A 12,046-nucleotide genomic window follows, 5' to 3' on the forward strand; every position below is an offset into this window, starting at 1 on the left:
GCAGTGCTGTCTAACACTAGACATTACAGAGACAAGAGCTAGTCTCTAACTCCAGGGGGCGCCAGTCATAGCTCCATTTCCTCACCGCCTCACTCCCCTCCCCCTCCCTCCCAGTCTCCCTTCACTCCCTTCCGTTCTCCGCTCCCCCCTTCACTCCCTTCCCTTTTCACTCCCTCCCTCCCTCTTTTCCCATTCTCCCCTCCCTCTCTTTTTCTCCCTCTCTCCCCTTCCCCCTTGCTTCCCTCCCTCCCGTTCTCCCCTCCCTCCCTTTCTCTCTCTCGGTCTCCCTTTCTCCCTCTCGTCTTCATTCCTCACCTTCCTTCTCGCCTGTCTCCCTCCCTTTCTCACATCCTTCCCTTCCCCCCTCGCCTGCCTGTCTGCCTCCCTTGCTCCCCCTCGCCTCCTCCCCCTCTCTCGCTTAGTCTCCCTTCCTCCCCCCTCTCTCGCTCAGTCTCCCTTCCCCCTCAATCTGCTTAGCGCTCCTGCTGCTCACAGCACTGCAGATGAGGCCTCCACGTCCCCCAGTCTGCTAGGCCTCTCTTCCAGCCTCCCCCGCCTCCCTTCAACCTCCCCCTGCCACTCCCTCCCTCCCTCCCTGCTGCTCCTCATACCAGCATAGCAACACTGAGCAAGCCAGCAAGGGAGAGGGTGCTCTCTCTCTTTAGAGGGGCAATTTCGCTCCATTTTATATCCTTCCTACCAGGAGGCAAGTGACTGTCAGCCTGTCTATGGTATGGAACATAAGCACAATACACCCCCGCATTTGTAACATAATGATTTCCTCATCTATAAATGATCCTGACAACACAATCAAACAAAGGTAGTCAATAGGATTCAGTCATTGTGTTTTGGTTTGGCACCTGATTGATACACATTGGTGCGCCTCACCAATGGGTTAGCCTAATACATTCATTCTCTTCTGAGCCCAACTGTTGACTTCTCATCAACATCTCACCATTGGGTGCATTTAGTTCAGATACATCATTCTCCAGTCACTTTCACAGACTAGCATAGCTCATAGCCAAATAAAACAATTCACAAAGCATTGGAACCCCATATATTACACACCTAAACCTTGTTTAGGATTCTCTATAAATACCTGCGATAACAGGATGTCACCACCAGTGACTGTCCTTGTGAGTTTCATTTGGAACACCTAACTTATGGTGCTACTTCTTGAAACAACAGTACATAGTGTCCATAAAGGGGTGTGTCACATGAAGGGGTGTGTCACATGAAAGAGAATAAGACAAAGGAAATGGGGGGGAAAAAAGGCAAGATTAGGAGAACTGTGAGAAGCACAATATAGCACTTTATTGTTCATAAGTGAAAAATGTAAAACAAAAACAAATACACAAATTGAAGATCACAAATTAAAACCCACAGAAAAGTAATTAATAGCAAATGCTCTCTCAGTTTCACAGGCGACAGCAAACATCCATTCTCGGGGGAAGGGGGGGGAATAAGTAAAAAGGTAGGTACATGAAAAGAGACAAAGCAAGTACAATCTAGACTACAAAACACTGAGCTACAGAGAACAGTTGAAATGCCCCTTTACTCTAACCAAGTGGGAGGATAAAGATATGAGAAACAGTTTCTTTAATAGAACCAAAGTTATACTGCAAATAAAAAAGTACAATCAATCAATCGTCAGCAAAGACCGAAAAACTAAAGCAATCGATTATGTTCATTTAAATTTGCATTTATATATAGATATATTATTTAGCAAAAATGTAATGGTTTTATTAAAAAAATAAACAAAAACATACAGAAAATACCAGCCACCAAAGCGACATCTATCGTCTAGCGAACCAATGTAGAACATAAGAGGCTAGCTTGTATACAGAAAGAATAGCTAATATTGTACGAGTACATCTACAGCAACTTCTCTCCAAACATGTCTAAAAGACTGTACAAATATACATGAGCTATTCCTGCATGACTAAATGAAACATTTGGGATAGTCTAGTTTTACTTCAAACCTAGTAACTTGTAATGACTCAAATGTTTTTGCCACACTGTAACTTGTGGCCAATTGGACAAGAATAAGTACTTATTTGAATTTTGTAGTAAAGTAAATAGAAGGCAACCCATTTCCTATCGTTTGGTGCATCTTCAGTGTTTCTTTTTTTTCCCCCTGGAGGAAAAGTTGAATCTTTGTTCACAAATCTTATGTCTCTCCTAACTACTTCTCACTGCAGAGCAGCTTCAATTGGCTTTTGACTTGACCAAACGCCATTGGATGGCTTGTTGAAGTGAAAAGGGAAGAAGCTCTCCTTAACACTCTCCCCTCGTTGTCCCTCATGTCACCATTGACCATTTCCAGCTCTAGAGTTCTGGTGAGGCAGAGTTGTTGGCATGGATCACATGTTAGTAACTTATCTGTGTGCGTGTTATTTGTTTATGTGTGCCTGTGTGTGTGTCCATTAGTCAGACCTGCTGCTTGCCGAGTTGGACACTTGTTTTTCCACTTTCCGAGTGTCCCAGTTTGGCAATAGCTTCCTTCCCTTTAACCTGTCTCTCCGGCAACGCCGAGGAGCCATATCCATTCTCAACATGACCCTCTTCTTCCTCCTCATCCTCCTCCTCTGACCCATCCTCCATATCCTCTAGGTCTGAGCTGGAGTGGGCTCCTGTCCCTAATACCTCTCCCTCTGCAGCCAGCCTGTCATTACCCGTGGAATTCAGTTCTACTACTCCTGTTTCATCATCCTCTTCGTCACCATCATCCGTTTCATCCTCATTGCTGTCTGAGTCAATAGCGATGGGTTCTGAGAGATACTGAGGCCCTCTCTGTTTTAAGGTGCTTTCGATTATCTTGTTTTGGTCACTCTTGGCACCACCGTTGGGCTGGGTGGTGGCACTGGCCCCACTGTCAGACCCTGTTGGCGTACCCTCCTGGTGTGTAGTACCATCGTTAGCCGCAGCTCTCTCCTCTATGCGCAGGATGGCCTGCTCAGACCGCCCGATACACGTCCTAGACGTCCGCCTCTCTACTGCCTCTCCACTTTCTTTGCCCTCAGACAAGCACTCAGGGTCAAAGGTCAGTTCGTGACTGAGCCGACTGACCTCCCGCATGTTGAAGCCCAGCAACACCTTGGCCTTCTGGGTCTCACAGTCCCGCGTGCATATCCTCCTGCGGTTGGTGAAGTGGCTGGAGATGTCAGACTTCCACAACCACAGACTGGCGGCTAGCTTCTCCACCTCCCTACGCATTGGGTAGGGTTCACGGTTGAAGTACTGCGTCAGGAAGGCTTTCCGCGCCTCGTACGACTCATCCTCGTGGCCTTTGGGGTCAAGGACCAGGTTGACAGGATCGTCTGGGTTCTCTACAAAAGCCGCAGAGCCCTCATGCTCTCCAGGCGCCAGCTTACGGCGCTTTGGGTCGTTAGGGTCACAGTTCTCAAAGCCAGCCCGTTTGAGGGCAGTGCCCTGAGCCTGGGAGACCCTGGGGGAGGGCGCAGGCCTGCTGTCTTGCCCGTTCTGGGTCTTTCCCACACCACGGCAGTGCACTAGGTGCAGTGTGATGGTGGAGGCAGTCATGTTGCTTGTGTACACACCCAAGCAGTGGATACATTTGTAGGTGAGTTTTTTCTCCACTGGGTGCACTGTTTGGATGACCTGGTGCCTCTCTCTCAAGTGGTGTGCCAGTGCATCAGAGATGGGGCCCTTGAGGATGGAGAAGCACAGCGGGCACAGAGTCTTGCCCACGTCTTTCTTGTACGGCACGGCCGCCTGAGGTGCACTCTTGGGAGGCGAACCATCTTCGGATTCAGAGGGCATCTTTGGGGGTTGGCTGGGCACTGTCCTCTTGCCAGTTTGTGTGGAAGAGGAGGCACTCTGGGCATGGAAGGCCACTGACTCCTCTGGTGCGTCTCTCATGTTGTAGGTGGTGACAATCAGCTGGACATTCTTGGGGTTGCCCTGCTGCAGAGTGAGGTCAAAAGTCAGAGGGGAGTCAGTGCGGGGCCCCACCGTCTCGTCCGGGTGGGACTGTCGCATGTGTGCCACAATTTTCTCCACGTCGTTGAAGGTGGCGCGGCAGTGCGGGCAGGACAGGCCGTGGATCAGCATGTGGTTGAGGAGAGTGTCACTGGGCAGGTAGCGGTTGCAGTACAGACACTTGCTGGTGAAGTTGTGGATCTTCATGATGTAGTTGGCTACTGCAGGGACCTTCTCCGCCTTGTGCTCCTTCTCAAAGTGCGAGCTGTACACATTCTCAGGGAACAGCTCGTTGCAGATAGTGCAGATCTTCCACTTCTGGGTGTAAGATGTGCCCAGGACTGAAGTGCCCCCCTTCCCCTTGGCTGTGACTGAGGCCACCGTGGTGGCAGCTGCCTGGACCCGGGAGTTCAGCTGGGTGGGCTTGAGTGTAGACGAGGAGGAACTCACCACTATGGGGCTCCGCAAGCCACCAGGGAGGTTCTGTTTGGCAGCCTGCGAATGCTGGGGCACAGAGACCTGTGCATTGCCAGGTAGAGTGATTCTCACCTGCTGCCCACCTATAGAGAAGGACTGAGTGGTCCCACTCTTTAACCCAAAAGCCCCCTGCTTCAGGTGAGACCCAGACAGGAGTCCCGTTGAGCTTAGGCCTGGCTTTGGGATGACGATCCTGCTGAGCTGCTGGGTGGGAAGGGAGCGGACTCCCCCCACAGTGGTGGTCACCAGCTGACCTTTGGGTCCTACACCAATGACAGTCTTTTCTCCCGGCTTGGGGGATACCATGATGACAGGCTTGACCCGTGGCACCACCACGTTTGTGTGACCAATCATGGCAGTCACCTGGTAACCAATGCGCTCGTGGTCCTCAATAACATGCTGCACGAGTGCCTCATAGGTACGTAGCACAAAGAGGCAGCGCTTGCAGTGGATGGTGTTGCTGTTAGCATTGACATTGGTGTTGCTGCTGCTGTCTGTGTTCCCTGTGCCCGCACCTGCTGCAGCACCGTTAGGTGTGGTCTTTTCCTCAGGCTTAATCAGGTAGGGTGCGGCCACATGCTGAAAGTGTTCTCTGTAGATGTGCTTGCGCACCACGTTGTAAAGCGGGTCCCTGTAGGTGCACTTCTTGCAGTAGTACACCGCCTGCTCGATGCTCTCTCCAGGCCTCTTGCCCAGCTGCATGCCATCCTTTAGCCCCTGCATGCCTCCGGGACCCTGTCGCACCACGTTGTTGGGCATGTGGAACAGCTTGATGTGCGTCTCCAGGGTCTTCTTGTTCCCATTGTAGGTGCAGTAGGGGCAGTTAAGCAAGATGCGGCTCTCGAAGTCCTCGCTGTGGACATTGCGGAAGTGGCTCTTGTACGCCGAGAAGAACTTGGAAGAGAAGGGGCAGCCGGAACAACAGAAAGGCTTTGATCTGTAGTCCTGGGAGACAAGGGGAAAATAAGACGACAGTGGCAAGTCAGTTGTTGATGTTAATCAAATGTAAATGCATTATTTATTGAAAATAAGCAGACACAATAACAATACAATGAACAGTGGGTTCCAGTGAGCCACTCACCTGAGCTTTGGTCAGTGAAGGATCCCACATACACACATCATCCCAGGTGGTGTGCTTGATGTAGAACTCATTAGGGACATAGTCTTTGTAGTCCTAAGGGGAGAGAATGACATAATCACAATTAATATATACATCAATAAAAACCAAGTCAGATAGAGGTGATTTGCTAGGAGGGGTTTTAAAGGCCACACCCTTTGGGAAAGTTATTATGGTTGTGGACTGGGCTTAATATAACAAACTGACAAAGTGATGGACATCATAAACGTGAGACATTTGACAACTCCTGTGTTGATGGCTGAAACAATGACTGATTGTTTAATGAGCTATTCATGAATGAGCTATTATTTCTTAAAGTTTGAAAAAACAGTGTGGTCAAAGGCATGATGCTCATTCACAGATAATAGTGAACTCCATGTGCTGCTCACCTCAATATGGTCTTTACAAAACTCCAGGCCGATGTCTCCCAGAACCCGCTTGACATTTCTTCTGGCTTTCCGTAAGCTGCCCAGGTTGTTGACCGGGAGCTGGAACATGCTGGCCACTTGGAGAAGGGAGGGACACAGGTGTGACTAATAGGTGAGGTCAGGTAGGTCAACATATGTACAAAGCATTGTTGTAGAGAGCAGAGTTCCGCAGACCCAACACAAAAACCTTAGTGTTACCCAGGGTGAACGAAACACACATCCCAAAGAATTACACTAGAGTGACATTAACATAATCACTGGAGTGACTAGTGCACCTATGTGCTACAAGAGAACTAGCTGTCTGTTAGCCACCTTTCGTCATAAAACCATCAATCATTTTCCTCAGCGGCATTACTCATCATGTCTATCCATAATGATCCTACCACCATCTTTATGTCTGTCTGGACTGATTGGTTTGTTATATATTCCAGTCAACGCTAAACAATCAAAACACTGCAGAATGGATTCTCTACTCAGGTCAAAGGTCAGATAGGACAAGATGCTTTAGTGACAAGCAGCATGAGACCAAACACTCTTCACCTATCCAGTGATGTCATAGCTCTAGTTGTATGTTCCTTAAGATGCAACTATGGTACAGTGCTGCTGAGCTGAATGCCGTCTGCCTGGCTGTCTGTCTGTCTGACTCCCTTGCTGGCTGGGCTTACTCCCTCCTATGCTTTCTCCCATCGCTTGTAGATGGCGCTAGAGGACAGCTCTGCCTCCATTATGTAAGGCTTCCATTGCTCTGCCTGCCCCCTTTTTGCAGCCTCTCTGCAATCACGGAATGGCGCCTCCTATTGAGTCAGCAGCAGAGCCCAACATTTACAATATGTCTGCAGTGTATTTTTGGGGGGAGGGGAGTGGGGGCTGGGTGGGTAGCTGGCAGAGAATAGCCACTCTCTACAGCTGAGGTGAGAGGAAGAGGAGGAGAGGAAGAGGAGGATAGCACAAAAGGAGATAGTCTATATTAGGCCTAATGGGTAAAATATAGACTACCTAAAATCTATAAGTGTGTTCTGTCCTCAAAGCATCAATGACGACATTCCCTCTGGTCACCATCAGATCCTCCAAACTCACATTGTTTACAAAAATAAAAGTTGATTGTATCAGTCATATCCTCTTTTAGCAAATTGTCACCTATGACCATACACACACCAAAAAGAAGGGAGTTGGCATTTAAGTAGAACACCTATCTAAATGACCTTAAGGTTAAATCAGGACCACCACATTGTTTCTCCTGATGGCCCTCACACAGGGACCATGGGAACATATGGTTAAATCAATAGAGTACCAGCATAAAACCAACCTCGAAGACCATGTTGACACCTTATATAAGTTGCTGGCAACATTATTTCAGATAGCCATTATGATAATTGTGAGGTGAATAACGTGAGGTGAGACTACTTAGCCATCTGACGTCACTTGTGTTTCCACATTCAAAATCAAATGTGCGACCTGCAGATCACAACTCCTTGTCACCTATACACACACGCTGTAGGCAAGTTGCTGAATGAGTCTGACTAACGTACCAGTTCGCTGCCAGCTAGATTATAACACCCCGGTTCAGTTATATTTTAAATAATGGGGGGGAATACCATTACATTTGATAAAGGTCAAATGTGTCTATTAACTAGGAGTGACGTTAGAGGAGGTTACGAGCTATCGTCTCCCTCCTTCAATTTGGCTAAATGATGGCTTTGATTGAAGTCAATGATGAATATCGTATATGGCTATCTGGTCGACCAATGAAAGAGGATACTAATATTTCTTACACGATTAGCTACTACGTGTATCATACCTCATGGTTCTACACCTTAATAACGTCTGACTTGGTAATACTGTTACCAGAACGATAGCTGATTGCTTCCTCGCAGTATCTAGTCACCCACCACAAAGGGAAGCGCAAGTAAAACACAGCGAGCTAGCAGCTGCTACATGAGAGTACTAGAAAGGAGCTCCGCATGAGCTCTTCAGTAGGTGCTGATTTTGAGCGTTACTCGGTGCCCAAGTTTAGCTGGCCAAAAGTGGTACAATGTCACCGACAACTTATGATATACGGCATCATATCACTCCACGTAATATTGTTCAATTTGTTATCATCAAGACATAAAGCTTAAGTCTACATTGTTCGCCGACCTTAGCAAAGAACGAATAGCGGCAACGCATCATCGTAGTTAACCCTCCTAGCTAGCGATGTTGTATGAAAAGCGGAGTGACGAGTTTACCTGGTTTGAAATACGGTGGTCCCGTTGGTGTAAATGATTTCAATTACGAGAAACGGTGAGATAAATCGTTGGGCACTCACGTTCCCTCCTATTCCTCCAAATAAGCAGCCGGGAATAACCGCCTTGCCGTCTACTCTCCAAGCGGTCACACCACACCGTGAGGGAGCTCGACTCCTCTCACTATCCGACACAGAGTATCCTTCTCGGATGCCGGGGATGAAGTGCCGCTGGAACTCATTTAGCTAGATAAACATCGAAAATGCCCATTGCAGGAAAAGATAAAGTAGCGTTGTTTTAAATATTACGACGTAGTTACCCCTCATCCAAAACTGTGTAAACTCTGTGACTGTTTACTGATAATAATGCATACCCATCTCTTCCCTATAAAGACAATACACCCATCCTAGACTATAAACTGCCCTATCCAAAATGGCGCAATTGAAAGGGCGGAAGTGACATATGTTTGATTAGCATAAAAAGCTAATTGTGATATCAAAATGAGTCGAGACTTATAAAACTAAATTACTGTGTGGTAATCAAATGTAACCTCTTACCGTGCAAGACAGGCCTCAGAATTTGGTCTCGGTCGTTCTTCAACGTCTGTCAAAGTCTATGCCTGGGGGATTGGGGTAAACAAGCTCGATCTGCAATTACCAGATTGAACCAACAGGAGGCGCCCTCTAGTTGAGCGTGAACGCATGCGTTAGGACTAGCTACAACTGGCGCCCTCCCCTGCAGAGGGTCGGATGTATACAGTGCCTCAGTACTAACACAGTGCCTTTGCACTTGCCCAATGTCAGAGTGCTATGAGAACAGTAGGTGGCGCTGTTCTATGCTGGCACTTAACTCACCGGGACTACTTTCCTCAGAGACTGGGCAGCTACCAAGCCTGAGAGCATATTGTTCTCTGTCCATTTCAGCATGGGCCCCTTGGAGAGATTGGGGTGGGGGTGGATGGAGAGACCTCATCATGTGAATACTGGATTTCAATTGATTGGTGATAGTATGACATGGATAATATAACATGGCCTCGTTGGAGGTCTCTCAGCTTCTTGCTGTGCATGTATTGTCTTCCAAGTAGAGGTATTCTCGGGTTCGGACCCGAACGGACCTGAGGACAATCAGACCCGGACAGACCCGATCATTATTTAAAAGGGGGACCCGGACTCAAACAGACCCAACGACAACCAGACCTAGACCCATACCCAAACGGGTCTGGGTCTAGACCAGACCCATTGGGGCGGCATGTAGCCTAGTGGTTAGAGCATTAGACTAGTAACCAAAAGGTTGCAAGATCGAATCCCTGAGCTGACAAGGTCAAAATCTGTCATTCTGCCCCTGAACAAGGCAATTAACCCACTGGGCCATCATTGAAAATAAGAATTTGTTCTTAACTGACTTGCCTAGTTAAATAAAGGTAAAACAAAACAAATTGGACCTGAGTGACAAAAAAAATGTTTATCAGCCAAGTTGCTCTTCTGGTTAATGAATAGGTCTTTATATGCTGGCTAGGCCTTCTATATGTCAATACATTCACCTTATTAGTGTAAAATAAATATGTTACAGGCAAGTGGTCACCAACCTTGTCTAAATCAAGCTTTTATCCAAAGCGAGAGCACTTTGAGTCAAAATGCAAGCCGAGACCTAACGCTCAGATTTGTTTTACAAACATGACTTAAAAAAACGTAAGCCTATGCAATATTAACCAATTAAAAACAGTTACAAAGCAATGAGGTATGTGTAGTAGGCTATAGGCCCAATACATAATCAATGCATATTGGCTATGCTTAAATTGCCCTTACAATGTTGTTCTTTTCAGACCATTTTGCAATTATATTTCTGGACTGATGGCCTGCATCTGATGGTCAGTCTGAGGGAAGGGAGGGAGCAGCGGTGAAGCTGCCTCTCACCCGAATCACCGACACTGTCCCTTCGCTGTATTGGTCGAGTCTCTCTCTAGTCATTGTTTAAAAGTTTTGAAATCTCACATCAACTTTCCTGTGCATTCAAGGCTTCATTTTTCAGTCTATGGAGAAAACTGTGTAGATACAGTGATCTGAGCTATGTGATTGGCCAGTGGTAGGCCTATAACTGCACTTGATTTGCTCTTTACTGGGTAGGCGAAGTTCTACCTTCAGACACATGAAATGGTTCAAAATGGGAACACTTTGCCTTCCTGGCACTTGGGCTGTTCAATCAAGTCTACCTACTGCCAACAGTGCAAAAAAACCCAATACAAAACAGGAACCAAGGCTTTATCGTTGGGGTTTTATTAACAGAAATGTTTTGTAATCGACTAGGAATTCCATGGAGATCAGTTGGTGACCACTGCTCTAGGCTATGCAGAGCCGTGGTCGGGTACATTCGAGTCTATCAGCTGTACTTACATACATTACCTTCAGAAAGTATTCACACCCCTTTACCTTTCCCACACTTTGTTGTGTTACAGCCTGAATTTAAATGGATTAAATTGAGATTTTGTGTCACTGGCCTACACACAATACCCCATAATATCAAAGCGGAATTACATTGACTTCAGAAAGTATTCATACCCTTTGACCATAAGGAAGTAGTTTGGGGGTAGGGGTGCTGTTATATTTTTCCGGAGACTTATTTGTCAACGGCTCCACAGATGGCTATCTCGGTCTGCTAATTAAGGACTAGTAAAGGGTCAGTGCACTACTTTGGTGATTATGATTTTATATTTAAATATATACAGTACCAGTCAAAAGTTTGGACACACCTGCTCATTCAAGGGTTATTCTTTATTTTTACTATTTTCTACATTGTAGAATAATAGCGAAGACATCAAAAGTATGAAATAACACATATGGAATCATGTAGTAGACAAAGAAGTGTTAAACAAATCAAAATATATTTTATATTTGAGATTCTTCAAAGTAGCCACCCTTTGCCTTGACAGCTTTGTACAGGCTTGGCATTCTCTCAACCAGCTTAATGAGGTAGTCACCTGGAATGCATTTCAATTAACAGGTGTGCCTTGTTAAACGTTAATTTGTGGAATTTATTTTCTTCTTAATGCGTTTGAGACAATCAGTTGTGTTGTGACAAGGTAGGGTTGGTATATAGAAGATAGCCCTATTTGGTAAAAGACCAAGTCCATATTATAGCAAGAACAGCTCAAATAAGCAAAGAGAAATGACAGTACATCATTACTTTAAGACATTAAGGTCAGTCAATGTGGAATATTTCAAGAACTTTGAAGTTTCTTCAAGTGCAGCTGCAAAAACCATCAAGCGCAATGATGAAACTGGCTCTCATGAGGACCGCCACAGGAAAGGAAGACCCAGAATGACCTCTGCTGCAGAGGATAAGATCATTAGAGTTAACTGCACCTCAGATTGCAGCCCAGATAAATGCTTCACAGAGTTCAAGTAACAGACACATCTCAACATCAACTGTTCAGAGGAGACTGCGTGAATCAGGCCTTCATGGTCGAATTGCTGCAAAGAAACCACTACTAAAGGACACCAATAAGAAGAATAAACTTGCTTGGGCCAAAAAAAACAAACAATGGACATTAGACCGATGGAAATCTGTCCTTTGGTCTGATGAGTCCAAGAGAGATTTTTGGTTCCAACCGCCTTGTCTTTGTGAGACGCAGAGTATGTGAATGGATGACCTCCGCATGTGTGGTTCCCACTGTGAAGCATGGAGGAGGTGTGATGGTGCTTTGCTGGTGTCACTGTCAGTGATTTATTTAGAATTCAAGGCACACTTAACCAGAATGGCTACCACAGCATTCTGCAGCGATATGCCATCCCATCTGGTTTGCGCTTAATGGGACTATCATTTATTTTTCAACAGGACAATAACCCAACATACTTCCAGACTGT

The 12,046-nt window shown here is 46.4% G+C and overlaps 1 protein-coding gene across 3 annotated transcripts; it reads right to left on the reverse strand.

The window, feature by feature from the left end:
• Positions 1 to 1,292: 1,292 nt before the first annotated feature.
• On the reverse strand, positions 1,293 to 8,885 carry adnpb (activity-dependent neuroprotector homeobox b). 3 transcript variants are annotated; one of them, XM_014145957.2, is made up of 4 exons: positions 8,744 to 8,885; positions 5,926 to 6,041; positions 5,501 to 5,593; positions 1,293 to 5,364 (listed from the first exon to the last, which is right to left on the reverse strand). In XM_014145957.2, exons 2-4 carry the CDS (start codon positions 6,031 to 6,033, stop codon positions 2,431 to 2,433), a joined length of 3,135 nt encoding a protein of 1,044 aa, XP_014001432.1. In that variant the 5' UTR covers positions 6,034 to 6,041; positions 8,744 to 8,885; the 3' UTR covers positions 1,293 to 2,430. The 3 variants fall into 3 exon arrangements, with proteins under 3 accessions (XP_014001432.1, XP_014001433.1, XP_014001431.1); XM_014145958.2 differs by lacking the exon at positions 8,744 to 8,885 and adding an exon at positions 8,270 to 8,715; XM_014145956.2 differs by lacking the exon at positions 8,744 to 8,885 and adding an exon at positions 8,190 to 8,714.
• Positions 8,886 to 12,046: the final 3,161 nt, after the last annotated feature.

The sequence above is a fragment of the Salmo salar genome, chromosome ssa15 (genome assembly GCF_905237065.1).
Source record: "Salmo salar chromosome ssa15, Ssal_v3.1, whole genome shotgun sequence".
Lineage (NCBI taxonomy): Eukaryota > Metazoa > Chordata > Actinopteri > Salmoniformes > Salmonidae > Salmo > Salmo salar.